Raw genomic sequence first — 27627 nt, 5'->3', positions numbered from 1 at the left:
TGCTTTTATGGGTGGCATATGTCATGGATAAATGTGATATGTCTACAAAAAATATATATATTGTGTTACCGTGGTCATTTTATATCAGGTATTTCCTTTACCTGCATAATAAAATATAATATTTAGTGTTCTTAATAATATTAATATATTTTTATTTATGTGGAATTGAACGTATTCGACAGCATTTTACAATTCAGAGGATACGTGTACAAACAATCAGACATTACAGAACCATGATCATGGTTGTCCTGATGAAGAAGCTATATGCTTCGAAACGCGTTGACGATTAAACCATTTACAATTAGATTGGCATCTGTCATTCTTCTTCCTACGGCAGCACAGGATCAACCCATTTGTTTTCCAGTATCGATGATCAGTAGATAATCGGCAATGGAGTTTTTTTTGGAACTCTCAATCCCGATTATCCAACAGTGTAAACATGTCGGCGTTCACCCGACAAACATCCAAAACTCTTGTTCTTTGGGTGATCATATCGATTATGCTAGCAAAAAATCAAAGCTATCAGTAACTCATCACCACATGTAAACGTGGTATATGCTGCAGATAACATGATTCTGTATGGGGACAGAAAAACCTCTGAACGACTGTGCCAAACTACTTCTGTATAGTATTAATAATAATTTTATTTTATATAGTGCCAAAATATTCAGAGGTCATAGCGTAACGCATAATTCAAACAAGAGGAGTGAGAGCACTGCTGACAAGAGCTTACAACCTATAAAAGTTATTATCACCCCATTTTTTTTCCCAAACGTAAATGGCTCCGGATTTTTTCTGAGCGTTTCTACATCTCCCTGGCAGAAAAAACGCAGGCGGATTTTACATGTGTTTTTCCTGCCATGGACAAGGAGATGTGAAGCGTTCTTCACATGCATTTTCGCATGCGGGTTGACAAGCGCTTTCCTAGCGATTTTAGCATCACTTGGAAAGTGCTTGTCAACTTCGTCACACTATATAAATCCATGCAAACGGCATGGATTTATATAGTGTGACCCGAGAGAATGTAAAAAAAAAAAAATAAAAATCTATACTTACCTTCCGATGGCCCCTGCAGTCTTGCTTCACTCGGTGCTGACTGCCGGTAGATCGCGGTACACTGCACTGCACTGGACCTGCCGACGTCAGCGTCGCGTGACCCGTCACATGACTATGACGTCAGCGCAGGTCCTTCAGTCCATCACTAGCTGCCGGCATGAAAGGACGAGTGCAGCGGGGGCCGACAGAAGGTAAGTATAACATTTATTTTTTATTTTATTCTTTTTTTCACAGTTTCTATGGTACCCGGGTCCGGAGGAGAGTCTACTCTCCTCTAGACCTGGTTGCCATCCGCACATTGAAACGCATGGATTGCTCATCTACATATACAGCGATGCGGAATACATGCGGTCTAATGCAAGTCAATGGCGGCGAAAACGCAGCGTTTCCGCAAAATAATTGGTAGTGCTGCGTTTTTTCCCACAATGATAATCCGCAGCGGAAATTTCCGCAGCATGTGCACAGCACATGCGGATTATCATTGGAGAACATGGCAGGCCTTGTACCATGCGTTTTTTAAGCGTTTCTGCAGCGTTTTTGCCACTGCGGAAACGCTTAAAAAACGCATCGTGGGCACACAGCCTAAGTGTAAAAAAATTAAAAAAGTAACATATTTGGTGTTGTCGCATGTGTATTCATCAAAGCTAATAAAACATACAAATATATATCCCCTAAGGTGAACGTTGAAACAAAAAAAAATTAAAACACCTGAATTGCCAATTTTTGGTCAGCGAACTCCCCCATCCACTCCCAAAATGCAATAACAACGATCAAAATGTCATATGTACACCCAAAAAATATCAATGAAAACTACAACTCGATTTACAAAAGAACAAGCCTTCATAAAGCTCCATCAGTGGAAAAATAAAGTTATTGGTCTCAGAAAGTGGCAAAAGGCCCTATATTTTTTACAAAGTTCTGATTTATTTTTTAAATTTTAACCACTAAAATACAAAAAGAGTGCACGTTTGGTATCTCCATAATCATACTGACCTCAAGAATCATGTTGCCAGGTCATTTTTGCTACATACTGAATGTTAAAAAAATAAACAACAATGCCAGTTAATTTTTTTTAACCCATTTCACTGCACTTGGATTTTTTTTCTCCATATTTCAGTACACTGTATAGTAAAATTACCGTACATTGTTCAAAACTACAACTTGTCTCGCAAAGCACAATTCTTCATATGGCTATGTCAATTGAAAAATAAAAAAAGTTATGGAAGTATGGGAGGAAAGAACAATAGGGTGAAAATTAAAAATCACCTGGTTCTTAAGGGGTTAGAGGAGCTTTTCCAGCACTAACTACATTGACATATAGGAAATACCATAAAGGGATTGTCCGGTCCAAATCGATAAGTCTGCAGTCACTATATGTGACTGCAGACTTATGAATCCCCCCAGCGCAGGCACTGTGCGCTGCGGGGATTCGCCGGTTTCAGACCCAATAATGGAGGATATGTATAAGTTATAGATACTCCCGGCCAGTGGGCATGGCTTCACTCCATACACTTGTGTGCAGTAAGGCCGTGCCGCGACCAGCCTAAATGACTGGTAATGATAAATAGAATCCACCTGTGTGTAATCAAGTCTCCGTATAAATGTACCTGCTCTGTGATAGTCTCAGGGTTCTGTTTCAAGTGCAGAAAGCATCATGAAGACCAAGGAACACACCAGGCTGGTCCGAGATACTGTTGTGGCGAAGTTTAAAGCAGGATTTGGATACAAAAAGATTTCCCAAGTTTTAAACCTCTCAAGGAGCACTGTGCAAGCGATCATATTGAAATGGAAGGAGTATCAGACCACTGCAAATCTACCAAGACCCGGCCGTCCCTCTAAACTTTCATCTCGAACAAGGAGAACACTGATCAGAGATGCAGCCAAAAGGCCCATGATCACTCTGGATGAACTGCAGAGATCTACAGCTGAGGTGGGAGAGTCTGTCCATAGGACAACAATCAGTCGTACACTGCACAAATCTCGCCTTTATGGAAGAGTGGCAAGAAGAAAGCCATTTCTCAAAGATATCCATAAAAAGTCTCGTTTGAAGTTTGCCACAAGCCACCTGGGAGACACACCAAACATGTGGAATAAGGTGCTCTGGTCAGATGAAACCAAAATCAAACTTTTTGGCCACAATGCAAAACTATATGTTTGGTGTAAAAGCAACACAGCTCATCACCCTCAAAACACCATCCCCACTGTCAAACGTGGTGGCAGCATCATGGTTTGGGCATGCTTTTCTTCAGCAGGGACAGGGAAGATGGTTAAAATTGATGGGAAGATGGACGGAGCCAAATACAGGACCATTCTGGAAGAAAACCTGGTGGAGTCTGCAAAAGACCTGAGACTGGGACAGAGATTTATCATCCAACAAAACAATGATCCCAAACATAAAGCAAAATCTACAATGGAATGGTTCAAAAATAAACGTATCCAGGTGTTAGAATGGCCAAGTCAAAGTCCAGACCTGAATCCAATCGAGAATCTGTGGAAAGTGCTGAAAACTGCTGTTCACAAACGCCCTCCATCCAACCTCAATGAGCTCAAGCTTTTTTGCAAGGAAGAATGGGCAAGAATTTCAGCCTCTCGATGTGCAAAACTGTTAGAGACATACCCCAAGCAACTTGCAGCTGTAATCGCAGCAAAAGGTGGCGCTACAAAGTATTAACTCAAGGGGGCCGAATAATATTGCACACCCCACTTTTCAGTTTTTAATTTGTTAAAAAAGTTTAAAATATCCAATAAATTTCATTCCACTTCACGATTGTGTCCCACTTGTGGTTGATTCTTCCAAAAAAATTCGAATTTTATATCTTTATGTTTGAAGCCAGAAATGTGGCAAAAGGTAGAAAAGTTCAAGGGGGCCAAATACTTTCACAATGCACTGTACATACCCTCTGTTCCCAGGTCTGAAACTGGCGAATCCCCGCAGCGCACAGTGCGTGTGCTGGGGGGATTCATAAGTCTGCAGTCACACAGAGTGACTGCAGACTTATCATTTTGGACCGGACAACCCCTTTAAATATATGATAAGTTGGGGGTTATAAACTTGGGGTCTCCTTAATTGACTAGAGCAGAGGGACAGTACTGATTTTTATCTGATCGGAACAGAATTGGCACATTGCTTTGTAAATTGCCTAAAGTTTCCAACCCATTCCTTCCCTGGATCAGATATTTAAAGTTTATCAGTATGCCTAAATGGAAGTGATGGGTAATCTTCTTTAAATGACAGATTCAGCACTGCCCTATGTAAATGTATTTCATTTTTTACATAATTCTGCTTATACATTCAATGTTCTTTATTCATTTTTATCTTTTAACATACTCATTCAAAATCCCAATACTTATTGCAAGATATTTTTTTGTGCTTGTGCTTTAAATGTTCTTTGGGATTTACATTTTTACAGCTCCGTAAGTGACATTAGTTCAATCTGGTTTCATCAGGGATTGACATTTTAAAACCCTCTGATAAAGGTAGAATGGATAAGGATTTGCATGGTATTTACTATATCGTCCTTAGAAATCAAAGTTAAAAAAGAAAGAAATTCCTTATCTCATTCGTCGCACATTGCTGTCTTTATGTATAAGCAATCTGAGACCTGAATGCAAAGAATGGTGAATGACTAGCCATCAAGTAGTAATCCCTTTACCTGGCATATATAGATTATGTGTGTGTTTTATGCTTTGTGTGAACATACTACACAATTCAATTACAGAACAATAGAATAGTACAGATATAATTATATTTTGCTTCATTATGTTATATAATAGGCATCTAAGGCTACTTTCCCACAATGAGCATTTGGTGAGTTTTTGATCCGGCAGATCTATTTTATTAATTTTGTTAGTGTTTTTTTAGATGCATTTTTATTGTGTCTTTGGCGCTTGGATTTTTGTTACATTTTAAATAAAGCGGCTTCCTGGTATTTGACTTTGACAAAACATTGTTGATACAGCCAAGTACAGATTACAAGCCTTTTTTAGTGCATTTCCACAGTGGAAACGCACTCATAACGCATATGCTTTTTTTACCTGTGGATTTTTCCCTTCTAATGTAATTTTATGGGGGAAATCTGCACATAAAACTCAGTGTTGACATGTTGCAAATTTAAACCCCGCACTGCATGTCAGTTTACACTGAGTAAGAAGAAAAGAAGAGTTGGCAGGAGATTTCTATACATCCCATCTACTTTGCTGGAACTATAAGGCTATGTTCACACTGTGCGTTTTTTCAGCGTTTTTTTTTTCTGCAGCAAAACCTGATCTGATTTTTGCTGCTCTTTTTTCACTGTCCTTTTGTCTTCTTATGCATGTACATATTGAAAAAAAAATCTCATTCTATTTCATCAAAAACTGCTGCAAAACCTGGTACCTGCAGTTTTTGGTGTGTGTTTTTTTCAGCACCCATTACTTCCAATGGGTGAAAAACGCTGAAAGAAGTGACATGCTCTATTTTGCTAAAAAGCATGCAAAGCACAATATACTGATGACACAAAAATCAAGGTGTGTGCATGAGATTTCTGGAATCTCATAGGCTTTGCTTGTACTGTAAAACGCAGTAGAAAATTTGCATAAAAAAACGCTGAAAAAACGCCTAGTGTGAATATAGCCTAAGACTCTGCATTTTTGCACAGTGAACTCATGAAAACTCATCATAGGAATTTAACTCCAGGCCTCCTTCACATGTACACATAAAACCCGTACGTGAAAAAATGTTACTTGTGTCATCAGTGTTTTCCATCAGTGTGACATCCGTGTGTCCATTTTTACCATCAGTGTCATCAGTGTTTTTCATAGATGGCTAAAGAAATAAATAAGTGACAAAACTTCTGTACTTTTCAATGTTAAACACGTACAGCACACGGATGCCATTGCCATCCTGGTCTCATAGACTTGTATTGGCCCTTGCCATCCATGCTGCTGGTAAAAATGGACATGTCTCTGTGTGGTTTGCCCAGACACATGGTTCGTGTAAACACACAGACGTGTGAGCAGCCCCATAGGTTATTATGGGTACGTGTGGGACCTGTGAAAAAACGGATGACATATGGAAGGGGGCCTAAGATGGATCTTGCCACTTGATTTATTGGATCGATTACCCGCATGATCTTCTTAGCTGAATTGTCTGCCTCCAACCAGAGAATGAAACCGTTTCGAGAGTGGTATAAGTGCAACTAGAACATTCAGGGGAGAACATATTGATGCAACCAGGGGCCCAAGGAGTAAAGGGGCCCACTTTTACCTCCAAAGCAGGAAGCAGAACTATTGGACTACAAAGGGCCCATACACTGTTCTTGCACAGGGGCCCTTTTCTGCCTATGTCCACCACTGAAAACATTGTATATTGATGCATAAGGAAATTACTAGAAATAATTTGACTTCACAGGAGTACTCCATATAATTTCCCAAGGCATTCCCCAGGTTGCCGTTCTGTTATTTAATGGGTGCTTTTTGTGCAATGAGATATCCAACGCAATGTGTCCAGAGCCCTGAATCAATATGACACCAGTCAGTAAAATTTGAGATGAGCAGATGGCGCCCCAAATGACCAGGGAGAATGTTGGGAGGAGATTTGGGTAAAGGTGAAACTCACAAGAAGAAAAAATACTTTCGGTAACACAAGGCTATGAATTTCTTTGCCTTTGATCCTAACATTTAATTTAGTGGCAGAGGATTTTAGAATTCATGTATGAAAGTGGGTTAAAGATCTTAATTAGGAAAATATGAATGTTATACAGTATATTTAAATGAGAAATGGCTGCGACTCTACTTTTCTTGATGATCCCATTAAAGGTTTAAAGGTGATGCAGGAATATCCACTCGCTCTCATTAAGATTTGGCTTGCTGTTTTTAATTTTCATTTCATCTTTGAGAAAATATCAAAAGCTTTTAATCTTTGCTGCTTTCAAATACCGTATGTTAGGGTGTAGTGAATGACACATCGCATAAAAACTATATTGACAGAAGAAAATCAGAAAATGTATAGGGTTGAAGAAAGACAGGTTTTATCCACAGGAAATTCCTAGCTGCTGCATATTAGCAGATAAATTCCTTCCCAATTCACAACATAATGTGACAAAGAGTTTCAAAGTCTCACTGCTCTTACTGTAAAGAATCCCCATTTCTGATAGTGAAACCGTATTTCTCTAGACATAAAGTATCCTCCTTGTCATGGTTACAGGCCGTGGGGTAGAAGGATGTACAGCCCATTCCTATATTTTTAAATTGTAATAAGATCTTTCCTAAACTTTCTTTTATTTTCTTCAAAATATAAATATCCAAGTTTGATAACCTGTAATTTAGGAAAAACATAACTTTTTAACAAGTATGTTTGAAGAATGAAAAAAGAGCATTAAAGTTAAATGTTCTGAAAAAAAAAATTAACATTTTTTTTAAAAATGTTTATAGAGTAGGAAGTATAGAAATATTATCAAATAAAGAAATAGCTATTATTATTCCTATTAGTCCCACATTGTTAAAGCATTACCACTACAAAGGTATCTGCTAGTATCCAAAGTGCTGATGCCCCGCCACAATGCAACTACAGCCAATCAAGGACCTCAACGGTGATGTTTGCACCTAAGTCACATGACCACTAAAACTGGTGATTTGCTGCAGCGGTCATGTGACTGATGGACCAGATGTCATAACTTCAGGTACAAGCAGGGACCACTTTAGTGGTTGTTCTATTTTGTTTATTCCATATACAATCCAACAGCTAGACAATATATATATATATATATATAAGATATATAGTTTTGTTTTCAGTATAATCTATGATTTAATCATATAATTCTATGTTCTTTCTGGGATTTTCAGTCAACAGGGTGATCCTATCAGTGACTGACAACTTTCTTTATATAACTGTACATAGAGAGATCACTGTCACTCACTGACAGGACCGCCCCCTGGACCAAAAATCCCAGAAACAGCAGAGGCTTATGTGATTAAAACACAGATTATACTGAATCTTTTCTCACAAAACTATTTATCAGTCTGCTCAGCTCCCCCTGCTCTATAGCATGGTACCCGTAGATTACAGGGCTGTGGAGTCGGAGTCGTGGAGTTGGAATCGGTGCCCATTTTGGTGGAGTCGGAGTTGGAGTTGATATAAAATGGACCGACTCCTAAAATATATAATAAATTGGGTACACAATTCAATGCAGTTTGTGGTGAATATTTTTTCATAAGAGTTTGGGAAAGTTATGAAATGTCCTATAAATGTCTGTCCTATTCCTGATCTAAGAGTCTAGACTTTTAGCTGAGAAAAATGTGTCCTACCGTAAATTTATCACTTAAACATGAGCCATGTATGAGGGAGTCGCGGAATCATGGAAATTGAGGAGTCGGAGTCGAAGGTTTGGCTTACCGACACCACAGCCCTGGTAGATTAGATTGCATTTTCATGGGGACATGTTCCATTTAGGATTAAAAAGGATACAATTATTACCTATTTTCTTTCATACTACATCAAATGAGGACTTTTTCATCCATAGTATATCATATATGTAAAGAAAGTGCACACCCAAGTTTCACTTGAACTTCTGACATAAAGACTGGGTGTTCACGATAAATACGCATTCTACACCAAAGGATGTGATAATACAGCTGAGGGAATGGGTGTAGAGCGAAAAGCTGTGGTGTAAGAACTTGGCACATAAGGCACTGGAGATGGTTTACAGGAAAGTGATCCTTTCTTGTGTTTGCTCTGTATGGCCAATAGGTTAATCATAAGGAAATGTAATTGTTCCTTATTTATATAAAATTGGCTGGCCTGTACATAGCTCATCATCGTCGTGCCATTGCTAACCACCGTTTTTGTTTAGAGCACAGATATGTGTAGGTATATATATATATATATATATATTTTTTTTTTAATTGCTCTACTTTCTGAGTGCAAAGTTAAGAAACCTTTAGGCTTTGTGCACACGATGAGTTTTTGGTGAGTTTTGTGACGCTACACAGTTTTGCAACGTTAAAAGCGCAGCGTCTTACAGTTCCAGCAAAGTGGATGGGATTTATAGAAATCTCCTGCCCACTGGCCTTTTTTTAACTCGGCGTCAAATGACATGCAGTGCGAGTTTCAAATTCGTAACATGCCATATCAATGCATTTTTATTGCATTTCTGCTGTATAAATGCAAGAAATATGCACATGACAGTATCAATAAAGTTTTGTCAAAGCGAAATACCAGGAAGTATCAAAAACAATCCAGCTTTATTTAAAGCATGACATACCAAAGAGACAAAAAATGCAGCATCAAAAACTAGATAAAAACGCAGGTAATAAAACGCAGTCAAAAACACAATGAAAAACACAAATAACCTAATTTACTTAATAGGTGCAAAAATGGTGTAGAAAATCTACAAAATCAGAAAACCATCAAAAACTGATTGTAGGAACGTAGCCTTAGCCTTCTTTAAACATTTTCTGCCATTTTGCTGTGGCAGCATGTCTTTAAGTCCTTTATTTAGTTGTGTGCTTTGAAAAACTGATGCAGATTAGTAATGAGTGAATGTGCTGGGATAAGGGGTTATCCGAGTATGCTCAGGTGCTAACCAAGTATCTTCGAAAAATAGGTTCGAGTCCCCACAGCTGCATGTCTCGCGGTTGTTCGACAGCCGCAGCACATGCATGGATTGCCTGTTTGTTGTTCAAGCCCTGCATGTATTGCGGCTGTTGAACTTTCGGGAGACATGCAGCTGCGGCGACTCAAACCTATTTTTTTTGCACGCCGAAGACACTCGGTTAGCACCCGAACCCCTTATCCGAGCATGTTCGCTCACCACTAATGCAGATCTATCAGAGCTCCTAACTGCTCTCTCTGGTCTGCCCTCCCTTCTTTGAGTGTTAGAGATAGCAGCAGGTAGGAGGAGTGGTTTCTACACAGATGTTTAGTGGAGAGGAGAGAAAACCTATACAGTCTCAGGGAGGGCAAAGCAGATCACGTGAATGAGAAATAGGTGCAGCCTAGCAGTGTTCATGTACAGCTAATAAAGTGCCCGGCAGCACCCTGGATACACACAGACCTCACATCCAGCCTAAATTACTGAGGTAGCCACTCCCACAAGAGAAAAGTCTGAAATTTGAATCAGGCTGCAAACTGCTTCTTAGGGGGTTTGAAAATTAATGAAGGAATGAAGATTGTATATGGAAACTAAGTGCAATTTTATTAACTAACGGTAACCACTAACATATGTAAAATCACTTTTTCCCATGACAAAGTCCATAGTGTTTAGGGAAACATTATGGATAATAGAATAATATGAGTTGTACATATCTTGTAAGAGTTAGGTTCAAGAGATCCACCCCTTTAACTTATCTATCATCCTCAACCTGTATATAAGCGCCCATCTTTCCCTGCATAATACCTTTTGTTAATCTCCCATACCGTATACTAATTTGCAAGGTTTGGTCTAAAGGGCGAAGGGCGTTGGTTTTCTGAGGTCCGTGCCTCCTCTATCCTCAGAATCGCTGTCCTCCTGTCTGGACTGATGTGGATGATCTGTCCTACGTCATCCATAGATCCCTAAAAATCTTGCGCTTGCGCATTTGCACTTTGTGCTGCCCTATTAAAGGCAGAGCAAAGTCCAGTAATGCGCCTATGCACCTATTAACCGGAAGTGAAGTCAGTGAATTACAGAACTTTGCTCTGTCCTTAGCAAGGTAGAACAAATTATGCCTAGACTTCACCTTCACAGACGTAAGATCTGCAGTGATCTCTGGATGACGTAAGACCCATCATCCACGGCAATCAAGGCAAGAGGACCGTAATTCTACTGATAGAGGAGGAGCAACCCCAGACCACCAACACCCATCAGACCAGACCGTGCTGATAAGTATACGGTGCAGGATACTTTTCATAGGTAATTTTTGTGATGTACAGAGGGACTTGGGGGCTTAGATACTGGTTGATGGACTGTGAGAATGGGCCAGTTAAAGGTGGTGGCATTAGTTTATATTGGGAACACCTGGTGACAGGTTCCCTTTAAGTAAAGTAATTGATTTTTGGTTGGTTTCAATATTTTCAAGAGTTCATTTTGTGCACAATGATATGTTATTTGCTATTGCGTTATTTTTGCCATACTTAGGATTGTTTTCTTTAGAAAATGAAAGCTGTCGGTTTAGGCTTTGGATAGTAAGATGATAATTGAGATCTGACCACCTTCTAGTGAGTTTATTAGTGAATGCAGCAGGCATCCCATCTTGTGATATGATTAGTATAGACGTAAAATGAATGTACTACCCGATATTGTCTCATCATTGTCATTGAATTTATTAAGCACCTCATGCTTCTTCATTTGAAATGCTTATTTGGAAGGAAATCACTGCCTCCAGGATGGTTTTTTTTTTGCTAAAAATACTGAAACTGTGTGAGAGAACATGCGGAGCAAGCTCTAGCTGTGATTATTTTAACAGTTTCACTGATTTTCAGCGACTGCAAATTACAATGTTCTCAACTGAAGTGAGTCTCCCTCCCTTTTCCTTTCTTCTCCCATCTTAGCCTGCTGCTGCCATATCTGACACGCTCTCCGCATGACAGACAGAAGCAGCCATAGTCATCAACACATCGGCAGCTTTACTCTGAGTTGTGTTAGGCCATCGTGAATTGAAAGGCTCTGCATTATGATGGCTTTCCACTGGTCCCAAATCCTGCAAGAAAATGCCGTCTAGTTTTTCAATTTCTGCTTGAAAATGTATTCTCTGTCTCAGACACATTGAATACAGAACCCATTGATTCATTATTCTTTTTATACAAAAATACCTCCAATGACCAATTGCTTGGTGGCCCAATATTATATTACATATTTTACTGAATTTTGGTACAATTACATACCTCAAATTCATACCATCTCAGAATAGTAATAGTCATGTTTTAGATGTTTTGTAGTAACTTTGAAGTTGATTTCAGTGTTTTCTTGTAAAATTTGCAGGAAATGACACGGCTGATCTGAGATGTAAGATGTAAACTTGCATTTAAAGAACAGTAAAGATCTTTCCCCTGTAATTGCTATGGGGTTATTCCCGAAACATTGTTATACCCTATCCATAGCATAGAGGATATCATGATATCTTATCACTGCGGGTCTGACCACTTGGACCCCCAGCAATCTTGAGATTGGGGAACTTGAACACCAAGAACAGGATTCTACAAATCCATCCTGAATGAAGTTAAAGTGAGCATGCTCGGCTTCAGCTCAATTCATTGTCAATGTGACTGCCGGAAATAGCCGAGTTCACCGCTCTGCTTTCCCTGACAGTCCCACAGGCAGTGAATGAAGGGAAGGTCGAGCATCAGCAACTCTGCTCATGTCAATATGGGGCTGCATAGTCCTGTTCTCGAGGTTCCAAGATGACTGATCTAAGGATAGCTTGGCGTCCCAGCGGTCGAGCACCGAGGGATAGGGGATAACTTTAATTTTTCTTAATTAACCTTTAAGACAAGATGTCACTACTCTTGACATGTCTGTTATAGTAACTACTTGTATTATTCATTAAATAACAATTCTGAAGCATCTTTGCTAAGAACTTTGCATTGTGCCATTCCTCTATAACTTCTCCTAGAACTTAACAAATAAATTGACAACTTGCCAATGTTATTCCTTATGTCAGAGGGGTGTGTCCCTACGCAGTTTAAGGCCATGGTCAGATGAGGTTGTCAAAAATAATCCCAATTTTCATCCAGAACAAAAACAAATGATTATCATCCATATCGTCATCTGTGTATCAGTTTTTAAATTCATTTTTATATGCATCAGCATTTAAAAAAAATGTCAAAATTATACCAATTTGAGAAGTTATCCTCTATCCACAGGATAAGTGATAAATTCCTGATTGCTGGGCGTCAGAGAAAGGCGCTCTGAGGAGCCTCGTCTAACTGAGGCAGAAGTCGAGCATGTGCAGATTTGCTCCTTTCATTCTTTATGGAAATGTCAGAGACAGCAGAGAGCAGCGCTCGGCAATCTCCGACTGTCCCATTAAGTGATCACAAGAAGTTGTGCTATAGGAGAGACTCATGTTTGTATATTAGATTGATTTGCAATCTCCCATTTTGTGAGCAGTGAGCATGACTTTTTTGTTTCATATCCTAACAGACAGTGGAGGAGATTTACTAAATCTGTAAGCTAACAGTGTAAACTTAGACCAGACAGTCTTACAATGCCACAAATTTTTTAAAGTATGCTGTTTGATTAATTTAGTGCATTTTTGACTGTCTCATCTAAGCTTGCACTGCCAATTAGTTAGCTTACTTTGCTCAACAAGTTTGAGTCTAATTTTAGCATACAGTGTTGCATCTCCCCATTACATCAAAATCATGCCTATTACATGATAAGCCTCGTTATTGTTGACCAAGTCGGAAACAAAAATTTCAAAAACGCATAACTAATGTGTATATGCAAGCCGTGAAAAAACTGGAGTTGAATGGGTTAAACTGCACTGCCAACGGAAGGATGATGAGGAGACAGGAATCCAAGGGTGCGATTTTAGTCAACGCGTTTCGAAGTTTCAAAGTCCTTCATCAGGACAAACCACAGACCAGTAAAAGCGCGTTGACTAATAAAGCGCACACTTGGATTCCTGTCTCCTCCTCATCCTTCCATTGTCAGTGCAGTTTAACCCATTCAATTCCAGTTTTTTCTCATTTCTAATACAGTGGGCTGCAGTAGCCAAAGTTTTTTCTGTAGTTGTGAGCACACAACCTGACCAGGTGAGCACGATTGTCTACATTCTCCCTACTTTATATATATATAAGATCCTATTGCGATTTTTGTCCTTCTAGTTTTTCTACTCTATGCAAGCCATTTTTTTCTATTGCCGTATATCGAGCTAGAATTATGGTGAATTTAGCTTAGTCAATCGCACCTACACTGTATAAATTTTACATATATATTTTTAAGCTACTCTAGTTTCATGTTTTGTACAATCTGTGACTAGTATGCCTAATAATGATGACTTATTCATTCAGTAGTTACAAAAATGTCAAAATTTGTGTTTTCACATACTGTAGCATAGTCAAGCGTTAGGCTAGCCAAATGGTCAATGTTGTAAAATGGTTGACTCCTTACTAAGTATCAGATCAACAATGTGTTTTGTAAAAAAAAAAAAGAAGAAGAAAAGGTTACAGATATTTTTGGTGACGGGAATTCCATATAGGAGGTGAGTGAGAGTCTAAATAATTGAAGCATCTGGAACCGCTATTATTCACATCATGTAGATTGCACGCTGTTTATAATTAGCTGGAACTGTTGTATTATTACTGCAGCCAATACTGAAGCAAAATTTATCCATTGCCGTCTTCTAACACTTCATTATGAGGTATTTCACCAAAAAACTGTAACTTTGTTAATAAAAATATTTGTTACACATTCATCATGTTTCTCTCACTTCTGGGAGCTCCTAGGTGTGGTTCTCAGTTACCAAACGAAATGACATTACATTGGCTACACCACTCCCTTGTTTGTAGAACTGTGTTTTTGCCTTTTCAGTATCTACATAGTTTAGTTGTCAGTATTGGAAATATGGTCCCTGGGTCATAAGACATTTACTGTAGGTAGGAAGGTATTATCTGAAGAGAATGTCTTGGTTGAAGGGATTTTCTCAAGTTCTTATTTAGGTAAAATTGCAAAGTTATTGTAAAAACAAGCACCTTTGCAATTTTCCTTCTATTAAAAATCCTTTCCGTTATCAAGAACAGAGGGATTTTTAATTTTCTAGTATACAGTTTATTGCTTAGCTTACTGGCCACCTTCCAATATCTGAACAGCTGGTTACCTACGTGCACAACACTTGCAGACTTTATGCGTTAGAGGTTACCCGCGATGCTTTGATGGTGGCCAGATCACTGGATCCTACTAGTTTATTTGGACGAGCGGCATGACCATGTCGTTGGTCTAAGTTCTCAATCTTCAGGAGTGTATCACCCACTCAATTATGCAAGCAATGGGCCCATCTGCATGGTGCAATTCTTGGTTCTTGGATCAGTATAAAGGGTCTCCAAGCCTCTAAAAGAACAACAGAACTCAATCCACGTGGTTCTTGACTTATTTTTGTTGTAATGTGCTTAATGGAAAGAAGACAACTCACTTGGCTTTGTTCTGAACCTATGAGGTAGTAGAGAAACATCCATCAAAGTTAGAGAAGATGCTTATATTTTACGATCAGTACAGTATGTTTTATCCCTGGACACTGACAACTGTTCAGGTTCAAAATGTGTTTGGATGTTTCTCTACTACTTTGTGGGTCCACAAACTTTGTGTGTCAATAGATTTTAGTCCTATAAAAATATATCACCTGTCCACAAAGTATGTGATAAATGTATGATCACTGGAGGACTTACTGTTGGGAAACACACCAATCAAAAGTACAGTGGTCCCAATGTCTCCTTTGTGAATGAAGTGTTAGTGAGCATGTGTGACCACCACTCCTACAAATAGTAAATGGAACAGTGGTCCCAGATGACCAATAACTTTCATTCAGAAACTGGACTTTGCGTTCCCCCTTTTGGGAAAAGTTGGGGTCTGAGCAGTCATGCAGTTGTCCATTTACCCAGTAGATAGTTTGAGACCATCCGTTTAAGCATGTTTCTTTAATTAAAGGGGATATCCAATGAAAACAAGTTATCACCTATTCATGTGATAGGTGATAACTTGTTGATCAGTAAGTATCAGACCACTGAGTCCCCGTCCAGTTGGCAAAACGTGACCCTTTTATCCCTATCTGAATGGAATGACAGTGCACATGCTCGACAGCTGCCACAGTCATTCATTGTGGGGCTACTGAGCTGTGCTTGGCTTTTTATGGAAGCTGTACAGTATACAGAATGAATGAAGTGGTGGTTGATTGTCCGACCTGCTGCTCTAGTTTGTAATGGTGATAAAAGTTCCCCATTGTGCTCATCGGTCCCGGTTCCAGCAGGGACACCCACCGATCAGCAAGTTATCACCTATCCTCTGGATAGGCAATAACTTGTTCTCATTGAAGAACTACTTTAAGTTGCTAATTTAGTTACGGTACATCTGGTTCTAGGAAAGCTGAGTTAAAATCCGTATATAACCAGTATTTATGTCCGTTGCTTCTATATTAATGATCTATTCTCAGAATAGGGAATCAATTCAAGATCAAGATACTGCTTGCATCCGTCCACCCCGGAGATGATAAAAGCTAATCGGTGGGGGTGTTGAGTGTTGGACCCCAGCATTTTTATATTGCTTACCTATGCTGAGGTCATCAATATACAAGCAGTAGACAAACTTATTATTGCTCAGTGTTTAGCTCCATTTTGTTCCATTTTATTAAAAATTCCTTTTGGTAAATATGGTTTAAGAAATGAAACCTCAACTGGAGTTCCTTCTTTGTAAGCCAGTTCCTCTCAAGGATCGCTCTGGGCAATTCATAAGAGCTAGTTTTCATTTCCAGTTTTTATTTTTTTGTCACGATTTTGTGGTTGTGACCATTATTTTCATATAAGCAAGCGGGTAGGAAGAATGCTTAATTTAGTTTTTTTGATGTAAATGGTTAAAGTTACTGGTAAACTGCTTTTATTATTCTTAATTAATTTGGAAGCATTTCTCTTTTCAGCACCTGTTACAATGGGCTGTGGATTAAACAAGTTTGAGAAATTTGATGAGAAAAGACCTGGAAACATATATTCAACGCTGAAGCGGCCACATGTCGAGACAAAGATAGATGTGTCTTATGAATACCGTTATGTGGATTTTACAACAATCACCCAAGGTAAGATGGCAATGTTTTAAAAAATCATGAGTCTTAAATAGTTGCCCCTTTATCTGCCTAATTGAGGTGGGTATTTAAAAAATTAACAGTACTTAGAAAAAAAAAAAAAATAAATAAATACAATTTTTAAAATTCAAAAAATTCCCCCAATTTTTTTTTTGTCTTGTGTGAACTGTTTTTTAGTTGCTGGTCCTAAAATTTCACAACGCTAATAGAAAACAGCCAGTGCTAGGTAGGAGATGCTGCGGATCCACTCTAACACTTTGGTCAAGCACATATTTATAACCGTTTACAACCAGAATAGCGTCAAAAATCTGCAGCAAAACTGATCTCTGGCAGGAAATCAGCTGCGTCAAAAACGCAGGTTTTGATGCGTTTTTTGATGTGTTTTTATTTGTTTTTTCAGCGTTTTTTTCTGTCTCTATTTAAGCATGTACATAAAGTTCTTTGAAAAAAAGAACCCCATTCTATTTTGCCATCAAAAACACTGAAAAAACGCTGAAGCAAATATTGGTGCATTTTTGATGCGTTTTTTCAGCGTTTTTTTCACCACCCATTACTTCCTACGGGTGAAAAAATGTTGAAAAAGCGCTGAAAGAAGTGACATGCTCTACTTTCGAAAAACCCAACCGAGGCTCAAAATATGCAACAACAAAAAAAAACATGATGTGTGAACCGAGAATTCTGGTTTCTCATAGACTTTGCTGGTACTGCAAAACGCAGCTGAAAATTTGCACAAAAATCTGCAGGAAATAACGCTGAAAAACCCAATATGTGTGAACATAGTGTAAGAGTGGATATAAAAGTCTACACTCTGCCTGTTAAAATTTCGGGGTTTTGTCACTTAAAAAAATAATATCAAAAAGAATAATTTCAGAACTTTTTCTGCCTTAAATGTTACCCATAATCTACACAAATCTATTGAGAAATAAAGTTAAATCATTTTCATGGGTAAAATAAAAATAACAAAACTAAAATAATGTGGTTGCATAATTGTAAACACCCTCTCATAATTGGGGATGTGTTTGTGTTTAGAATTAGCCCATCACATTTAAACTCATGTTAAATAGTAGTCAGTGCACAGCTGCCATCATTTACTGTGATTCTGATTAACCCCATATGAAGTTTAGCTATTCTAGTAGGATTTTTCTGACATTTTTTTAGTTACATTTTACAGCTAAAGCCATGGTCGGAAAACAACTTACAACACAGCAAAGGGATCTCGTTGTTGAAGGTTATGAGTCAGGAGAAGGGTACAAAAATATTTCCAATCTAATAGGTATACCACTACTTAAATTTGGCACAACTGTGACATTACCTAGAACTGGATATCCCTAAAAATTTGATGAAAGGACAAAAAGAAATTTGGTCCAGAGACCTACAGCAACATTAAAGCAGCTGCAGGAATTTCTGGAAAGTACAGATGGTTTACTGCATGTGTCAACAATCTCCCATATTTTTCATATGTCTGGCCTGTGGAGTTGGTGGCAAGATGGAAGAATTTTCTTACAAAAAAAAAAAAATCCAAGCACGGAAATGTTTTGCCAAAACCTACATCAAGCCTGCTAAAAGCATGTGCAAAAAATGTGTTATGGTCTGATGAGACCAGTCTTGAACTTTTTGGTCATAATCCCAAAACCTATGTTTGGTGCAGAATCAACACTTTGCATCACCAAAAGAACACCCTATGTGTGGTGAAGGCGGCATTGTGCTTTTGGGTTGTTTTTGGCAGATGCAACTGAGGCTTTAGTCAAGGTGGAGTGAACTATGAACACTTCCAAATATTTGCAACAAAATCTTCAGGCCCCTGCTAAAAAGTTGAAGATGAAGAGGAATTTAACCTTTAGCATGGCAATAACCGTAATCATAAATCCAAAAGGAAGGGCAAAGACCAAAGTTTTGGAATGACCCAGCCAGAGCCCAGAACTGAATCCAATTGAAATTCTGTAGTTGACCTGAAGTACACAGGAGATGTCCTCGCAATCTGACAGATTTGGAGCGTTACTTGGAAAAGTGGGCAAAAATTGCAAATTCTTGATGTGCCATGCTGATAGACTCCTACCCCAAAAAACTGTCATAAACTCAAAGGGTATTTTAAAGTATTACTTTTAACGGTCTGCATATTTGTCCAAGCAAATTATTTTAGTTATTTGTTTTTTGTTTTCCACCCAAAAAGATTTCAGTAATTTTTCAATTGAATTGTGCAAGCTATAGGTGACATTAAAGGGGTTATCCACTACTTTATATGATCCCCCAATGTATTCCCCCCAGGGCCCATAAGTGTTTCTCTAAATACCTTGTGGTGCCTTTTCTGCCTGTGAGTGGCGCTATCACTGGCCACTCACAGGCATCACGTGACCCCTGGCTGCAGCCGGCTCTGACATCCTCTGACGTCATGTCAAGTTCCGGCTGCAGCAGGGGGTACTCACTTCTGTGTTCCACGCTGGACACTGGGCTGTGGGTGGGATTACCCAGCATGTCACACCCGGCATCCACCACGCGCTCTCCCTCTCCTCATTCACTGGGAAAGCACTCCATGGATGCTGGGTGTGACGCACGGGGTAACCCCGCCCACAGCCCAGCATCCACCGTGGGGAGCGCGTCACTGTTGTCACGCCTCACTTGACGTGACATCAGTGACAGGTTACGTGATGCCTCTGAGCGGCCGGCGATAGCGCCGCTCAGAGGCAGAAAAGGCACCGCAAGGTATTTACAAAAACACTTCTGGGCCCTGGGGGGATACATTGGGGGGTTCATATTAAGTAGTGGACAACTTCTTTAAAGGTGAAGAAAGTTCTAAAATGATTCTTCTTGGTATGAATCATCCCCTGTATGTCAAAGAAAAAAAACCCACTATAGTACATTACAAAACAAAGCTACAAGTGTTATCTCATAGCGATTATCTCTTTGGAAAGTTGTCTCAAAAATGAAGGCAGAAACTATAACTGCAAAGGGCATTCTAATAGAATTTGGTGGTAGATGCCCTTGATGGGCCCATCTTAAAGGAACAGCTCACAATACAAATAAAAAAAATGATCATTGTTCCCGTTCCCACTGAAGCATTTCCACTGTGCGAACTCCGTAGCGGAAAAGCCTTTTGGAATATATCCTACGACATGTTTTGGTTTTGACCTCTGGATGGTGAACAAAAAGGTTCCCATTCTCTGCTAGCAAACTGAAATCTACGTGATAATTTGAAACTCAAAAGATTTTTTTTTCATATAATTGCAAAACTATCCATTACACAGTATGTACATTTTTTTTTCTTAAAACTGGAAAACCACTTTAGAAAAACTGTTGAAAAACCCTTAGTCAAAAAAACCCATATGAGGTACTCACTTTAGGTCTACAATATTTGTCTCTTTCTATAAGTCGATAAATAAGTGCAGCCATAGAAATATTTCCCTGTTAATGCTTTCAGTGGTCTTGTTCTTATAGATGTTGTTAGTCTGTTTCTGCCTTACGATAGTGTGCACTGCCTTGTTTGTGTGTCTACTTTTAGCAATGACTTCCAGAATGAACACAGGATTCACTTGATGTTTCACATGTCTCTGTTCTTCCCAAGTCCACAGACATCAGAGGCATCTGGCATCGTTGTGTTCTGTGTCTATGCATGTGACTTGCTGACATAGCTTTTTTATTTTATTATGACCTGCACAGATTCTAGGTACCGAGGGTCAAAGGCAACAAATAAGCCCAAAACATATCGATAATGGCGTTGGTAATATTGCATATCAATTTTATCTTCTTAAGTGTTTTCCACTGAATTATCTTTTAATATGTTTGAAATATAAATGTATGTAACTGACTAGTAAGGGCTCGCTCCCACTTGCGATGAAATCGGACGCATGCAGTGCGATAAAAAATCAGATTGCATTCGGACTAATGTTATTCTATGATTCTGTGTTCATCTGCGATTTTTTTTATCCAGCTCGGATCGGATCGCAATCGGACTGGAAAAAAAATCGCAGCATGCTGCGATTGTAATCGCAAATTGGATCGCATTCAGCAGTAAAAATCAATGGATGCCATTTTAAATCAGATGGCACTTGAGTAATCTGAATGTCATGCGATTTTGTAGTAACATTCTCCACTGTCCCAGGAAATTGCATCACAATCTCATGAAAAAGGGATGTAAAGAGCATCACATACACTGAGAGTAGGAAAAAAACAAAAACGCAGAATCGCATTGCAATCGCAGAAGAATTGGAAATAAAATCGCAGAACACTTGCCCGACTCTCCTGCATCAAAATCGGAACGATTTTAAATTCGCTTGTGTGTCTCCGGCCTTAGTGTCCTGGTTTCAGCATCGGATTCAGGCAGTTTCCACTTTCATTTTCTTTTGGCATGTCATTAGTGCTGTGTGTCAAGGGGGCCGGCTGACTGGCGCATTCTAATAGCAAGCCTGCACTTTTCTCTGCCTATGCATTGGTTGTGACAGTGAAGGAGGCTGGCTTAGCTACTGAAATCATGAGCTAGTCAGCCAGACCATTTTACATCACTGTTGATGTGCCAACACACAAAATGCTGTCCGGTATCAGACACAAGTTGAGCTATGTGGACCATGGACTGACACTGAAATCAGAATATCAGTGGATCTTAGAAAAAACAGGAATGTAGATGGCACTTTCCAGCAATATCAAATAGAGATGCAGCGGGGGTGAGCGACGAGTGAGTATAATGATTTTTTATATTTTTTACTTTTTATATTTAATATGCACTAAATTAAATTCGCCGAGAATAAGATCTCCATGAATTGAAAAACGCACAAATAGATGAGGTCCAATTTTGCCTGATCCTCTCATCTTTAATGTGTATGCTCAGCCTCCATTCCATTCATTGTCAGTGGAATTAACAAAAAGAGCCTAGTATAGCAGTTGGCTTTCTTTGACATACCCATAGACCGTGAATGCAGTGGAGGACAAACATGCTCTGCTCCTTTAAAGACGGGACTGCATAGCCCAATTCTGGAGGGGTTATAGAGCCCCCACCTCAGGATCCCTGCACTCAGAGCACTAGCTATCAGCAAGTTCTCCTCTATCCTAGAGATGAGGCATAACTTGTGATGTTTGGAATAACCCTTTAAATTAGTTCCATGATTCTAGATATGTAAAAAACATAACTTTTAGAATAATTCTAATACTATCCAACTTTTATTATACTTTGGATCATTCGCAGACTTTCTCTTGCTCTTATCATTATCTATGGCAGCAGGGAATAAAGTCATTAAATCTTACTAATCCGAGAACCATACAAGTAATTTTTACAATTCAGGGAGTATATAATGTGGCCTTTGTCCACATGGACATGCTACATATTGTCAGGAGAATAATAAATAGGATTTTTCCTTTTAAACAGTGTCAAAATGATGTGTAATCAAGCAAACTAGCAAAACTCTTGGGGCAAATAACCCAAGAATCACATATCTTGGCATTGCTGATGCCAAAGTGCACTTAATGACATAAACTGGGCAATTTCTCTAATGGCACATAGATATTTTGCAGAAATGACAGCCCCATTGAAATTGTGTAAAATGGAAAGGGCAGATTTTGTGTGTACTGACAGTACGATTTCCTGACATGCTTTCTCCAATAAAGACTTATTTTTATTCATTTTTCTCCTTTTACTTCCTTATTTTGCATCAAAAGGTTTGTCGCAGAAAAATGTAAGCTTTTAGTATCCAAAAGCACTTTTTTGAGTACATGTCATGAATAAAAGGCAGCCGGGCAGATTCAATGATTTTGATATTATATTCAAAGCACTTTTTTATCCTATTTAGCAGACTTTGAGTTATCGTACTATCTGCTTTAAGATCATTGTTGTAAACTTTCACATGAAATGATTCTTCTACTTTTGCTTTAGACAACAATGCCGTGTTTGGAGGCAGCTTTGGCATTAAACTTTAGTTTATGAAGTTCTGCTGCGTCTCTTCTGCTCCTGAGCATCTGCTTCTAATTTGGGAAGTGTCAGCACATGGAGACACTTATTGGGATGCCGTGAACATGATATTTCTACATGTATGTAATGCTATAGGTTAGAAATGCACTTGTCAAGAATGTATAAAGTAAACTAAGAGTTCCAAAAGTACGTTGTCTGGTTTCCTTTATTTTACAAATCCACCCTAGGCTGTGTAGAGAAGATAATATATACAGTATAATGCTGTCATCGGATACAGTGAGGTCCGTATTATGTTCAGAGGAGTATAAGTAAATCATACATTGTTCTGTGGGAATTTAAAGAGAACCCAATCCGGGGGCAGCATGTATCAGGCACTGCTATATAATCCCAGCCAGGTGTATCTGACCCTGAAATACTGTGGCGTTTCAGATAAAAACATACTTTAATAGCTTCTCCCCTCCCGCTGTCCTTGATTGACAGGTCTCTGCCTACGTGCTGGTATAGGCAGAGACCTGTCAATCCAGGGCAATGGGCAAGGAGAAACCCCCCTGTCCAACTAGTCTATGGTGCGGTCTCGGTCCCCGTGGCTATTAAAGTATGTTTTTCTCAGAAACGCCGCGTTACAGAGTCAGACATACCTGTCTGCGTACATGCAGCCAGTGTGTGACACATGCTGCCCACGAATTAGGCAGCATGTATCAGGTGTCAGGTTCACTGTAAGTAGGATGTTGCTACAAAGCCATGCTTATCTCCTGTGCACACTCAGATAGACTGTGCCTCCATATTTCAAAGGAACAAGGTGCTAAGTACCTGCGATAGCGCATGGCTCCTGAGGCGAGAAAGGTTTGCACATCACACATTGAAACATGCTTGATTTTCCATTTTTTGACAGCAGACAACACTAAATGATTGCGTTTCCAAGAATGAGATAGAAACTGAAAAAAAATAAATTAACAGGGCTTTCCAACATTTATTATTTTTTTGCTACATAGGCTCGTGAAGGTCAATATGTAGTAAACTGAGCTCTACGCACTGTCAGCTGCCCCAGCGCTGCCTCTCTACTGCTGTCACTGGTCTTTCTTGACAAGCTGCATTGATGACGTCATAACGAAATAATTTAATTCTCAGAAAATCATTTTATGACATTAGTAACTAACCAGGTCTAGGTTATAAAGTTTCCTCCACACACCATCCATCAGACTGCTCAAGTAAAGGTAGATGTACTCTTTTTAACCATCGTAAAGTGTTGGTTTTTTTTCTCCTTCTACTGTCATCTATGAAGAGTGGTTGGATTAGTTTAGAAGAATGAATTTGTTACTTATTATAACCAACCTCTTAACGATTTTCAAACTCTGAAGCAGTTAAAAGAAATAAGAAAATACCTCATTTTTACAAAGCTGAGCATTATGTCCATTTTTTGCGATGCTTTTTCAGGCGGCTTCCAGGCGGCAATCCAGCTAAAATAGATATTGTGTGTTCATACCCATGCTTGTGTTTTATTCATTGAGATTCCTGGTATTCCTATACATATGAGTCCAGTGGGCGGTGCTACTCTGTGATTGACAGCTATCTCTGCATGCACAATCATACAGGGAAGCCTGTCAATTACTGAATAGGACCACCCACTGGACTCATATACATACCAACACCAGGGATTTCAACTAATAAAATGCAAGTTTTACTGGAACTTTTCCCTGATAAACATGTATTAACCCCTTGACCACCTTGCGATTTTCCATTTTTGCGCTTTCATTTTTGCTCCCCTTCTTCCCAGAGCCATAACTTTTTGATTTTTTCCGTCAATATAGCTGTGTGAGGGCTTGTTTTTTGCGGGACAAGTTGTACTTTTGAATGACACCATTGATTTTACCATAGAGTGCAAATGGGAAACGGAAAGAAAAATCCAAGTGCAGTGAAATTGCAAAAAAAGTGCAATTCCACAGTTGTTTTTTTTTTTTTTTTATTTACCACGTTCACTAAATGCTAAAACTGACCTGCAATTATGATTCTCCAGGTCAGTTCAATTTCTTAGATACCAAACATGTATAGGTTCTTTTTTATTTAAGTGGTGAAAAAAAAATCCAAAGTTTGTAAGAAAAAATAAAACAATGTCGCCATTTTCCGAGACCTGTAGTCTCCATTTTTAGGGATCTGCGGCCGGGTGAGGGCTTATTTTTTGCACGCCGAGCTGACGTTTTTATTGATACCATTTTGGGGTAGACATGATGTTTTGATCACCTGTTTTTGCATTTTATTGCAATATTGCTGCAGCCAAAAAAAATTATTTCTGGCGTTTAGACTTTTTTTCTCATTACGCCGTTCATCGATTGGATTAATATACTTATTATTTTGATAGATCAGACATTTTTGGATGCAGCAATACCAAATAGGTGTATTTTTTTAATTGTTTTATTTTGAATGGGGCAAAAGGTTTGTTGATTTGAACTTTTATTTTTCTATTTTTTTTTCATATTTTTTAAAAACTTTTTTTTTTTTGACTTTTCATTGGCTTCAATAGTCCCCGTAGTAGACTTGAAGCTGCAATCATCCGATCACCTGTTCTACACAACGCATAGCAGGGCCGCGTGCCGGCGTCCATAGGAGATTTACAATGACAGGCGGGGGAGTCTTCTGTAGACCCACAGCTGTCATGAAAACCCATCGGCGCCCCGCGATCGTATGACAGCGGAGCCGATGGGCTGGTCTTGTGACGTGTTTCCGCTTGGCGAGTGTTAAATGCTGTTGTTAGAGATTGACAGCAGCATTTAACTTGTTAACAGCCGCAGGTGGATCTACGGCTGTTAGAGGCACATGACAGCTGATCAGATCAGCTGTCATGTGCAGGGAAAGATGCGGACATAGTGTTGGAGCCCGCGTCAAAGGCAGGGACACGACCTTGGACATACCTATACGTCCAAGGTCTTGAATGGGTTAATATGATCAGTTCCTCCTGCTCTATAACATCCCGCCTACAGATCAGATACCATTTTCAACATGACCGGTTCCCTTAAAAGTGATCTTTGCTGCAGTTTTATACATATAAAAAAGGTCTACCATGCTATTGTTAACCATTCTGGTTGCCTATCGTGATTTACATTTGTTCTATCCTTATAAATGATGAAGAAGAGCTTCTACCATGGTGGAAGTTGTCCATCAGCCATGAGGAGCTCAAATTTTGAACTCAAATAGTAGTTTTAGTGACGCGCCCCAGTACCCGGTGCCGGGCTGGTAGATGCTGGGGGATATCACGGTGGCTGGCCCGGTCCGTGACCCAGGGCGGTCAGTGCAAAAAGGGGGAATTATTATTTATAGGGGATTTGTCGTGACGCAACCTGTGGAATGCGGCTAAAGGGAGCCGCCGCTGCGGAGCAGTCCTCTGGAGCTGGTGTTACGGCAGCAGGGATGGTGTGGCTCTCCACAGGTAGAGCTTGCTCCAGGGCAGTGTAAGGCGGTGAAGGTTGCGCTGGGCGTTGTAGTGCAGGGAGGGAAAGATGGCGCAGACAAAGAATGGACGGAGGCAGTGCGGTGCAGTCATCCGAGTTTTTACTCACAGTTCTTATGACAGTTCCACTGGTGCACTGTACAGTTGTCGGCCTCCCACGTCGCGCTGCGTTCACCAGGCAGGGGTTGAGCACTTCCTCAGGTATATTAGGAGTACCTGACAGAACCCCACTTTCTTGTGTTCCTAGCTAGACCGTCTTCACGCTGGGTCTTTCTCCCTCCTGCCCTGAGCTTCCCACTCTCAATCCCGCTCGGGTGCTCTGAAGTCCCTCCTGTCCATCGGAGTTCACAGACCTGCTTGACCCTCACGGGGATTAGAATGAGGCTTCGGCAACTGACTATATAAGCCAGAAGCCTCCGGTTTTCCCAGCCGAGACCTGGAGTAACACGGCTGGACCAGGGGCCGGTCCCCTTCTTGCGGCCTACGATCCCTCTGTCTTCTGACAGATGCGGGGCTTACGGGTGCTGTCCTGCACTCGCCGTACCCCCTAGGATCCCTTCTTTCAATGGAGCCTACTCCTCTGCTCCCCACCTGGGCCTCTAGGACTAGGCCCTACTTGTGGAGCAGAGCTCCTAAAGAGCCTCTGCTCCCTGACCGTTCTCCACTGACTTCTCTACCGAACTCTCCTGCCACCCTAAAATGGCTCCCCTTTATATACCTACTACTATAGTGCTCCCTTAAACTACTTCCTCCACCCACACCCACTACTGGTTCCCCCCTACCTCTGGGTTCCCCCCACTCCAGCCAGGGACAGGGCTCAGCAGGAAAACACATTGCATCTTGCCCTTCCAGCCGGCCTGGAGCAGTGTAGTGTTGGATGCATGTGTTGGGGTTCCGGGCAGCACTCCCTCCTCACCTGAGAGAAGGAGACACCACACCTCTGGGTGAGGTGCAGAACCTCTGTGGCGACTGAACCCTCAGGGGCGCCACATTAGTAGTGTTTAATGTGGTTTGTATATATGGATGCTAATAAATCCATGAGTCTTTTTTTTAATATTGGCCAAGTTACATTTGTACAGTTGTCCAGTTCTGTTCTGGGCACGTTTTAGATAGATTTGTTCGACTTCATTAAAATGCAATTATCATGTTGTCAGCTACATTTCATCTATCCAGACAGGCACAGCTTATTCTGATAATGGCCAGACAGAGAACGTGCTAAAAACAGTGCATCCTGCGAGCTGCAGACTGGCGTAGGAAGGAAACATTCTTCAGACTTTGTGAAAGATTAGTGTGTTGTGACAATGTCAGATTAAGATTGGAAGGGAAATGGGACGGCATCAGCTGAAAAGCGATCAGGCTGGTTATGAACAGGATATTTTTTTTCATGCCGTTTCCTGTGTGAATCTTTTCAATATGGTAAAATTCTTTATTTCACTATTATAAGTTGTATAAACTTCTGCTTATTACAGCTGCTTTTACTTGGCCGTAATTA

At 39.9% G+C, this 27627-nt stretch overlaps 1 protein-coding gene across 1 annotated transcript in view; it reads left to right on the top strand.

Moving 5' to 3' along the window:
• RFTN1 (raftlin, lipid raft linker 1) overlaps positions 1 to 27627 on the top strand; it is a 448879-nt gene that overhangs the window by 57743 nt on the left and 363509 nt on the right. Inside the window, exon 2 of the mRNA XM_073677942.1 lies at positions 16639 to 16794. Within this exon, the coding sequence (XP_073534043.1) occupies positions 16650 to 16794 (145 nt within the window). The 5' untranslated portion in view covers positions 16639 to 16649. The remainder of the gene's footprint in view (positions 1 to 16638; positions 16795 to 27627) is intronic.

The sequence above is a fragment of the Phyllobates terribilis genome, unplaced genomic scaffold (assembly GCF_046119375.1).
Source record: "Phyllobates terribilis strain yellow unplaced genomic scaffold, ASM4611937v1 Scaffold_4__5_contigs__length_816908805, whole genome shotgun sequence".
Classification (NCBI taxonomy): Eukaryota; Metazoa; Chordata; class Amphibia; order Anura; family Dendrobatidae; genus Phyllobates; species Phyllobates terribilis.
This window is presented reverse-complemented; position numbering and strand designations above follow the sequence as displayed.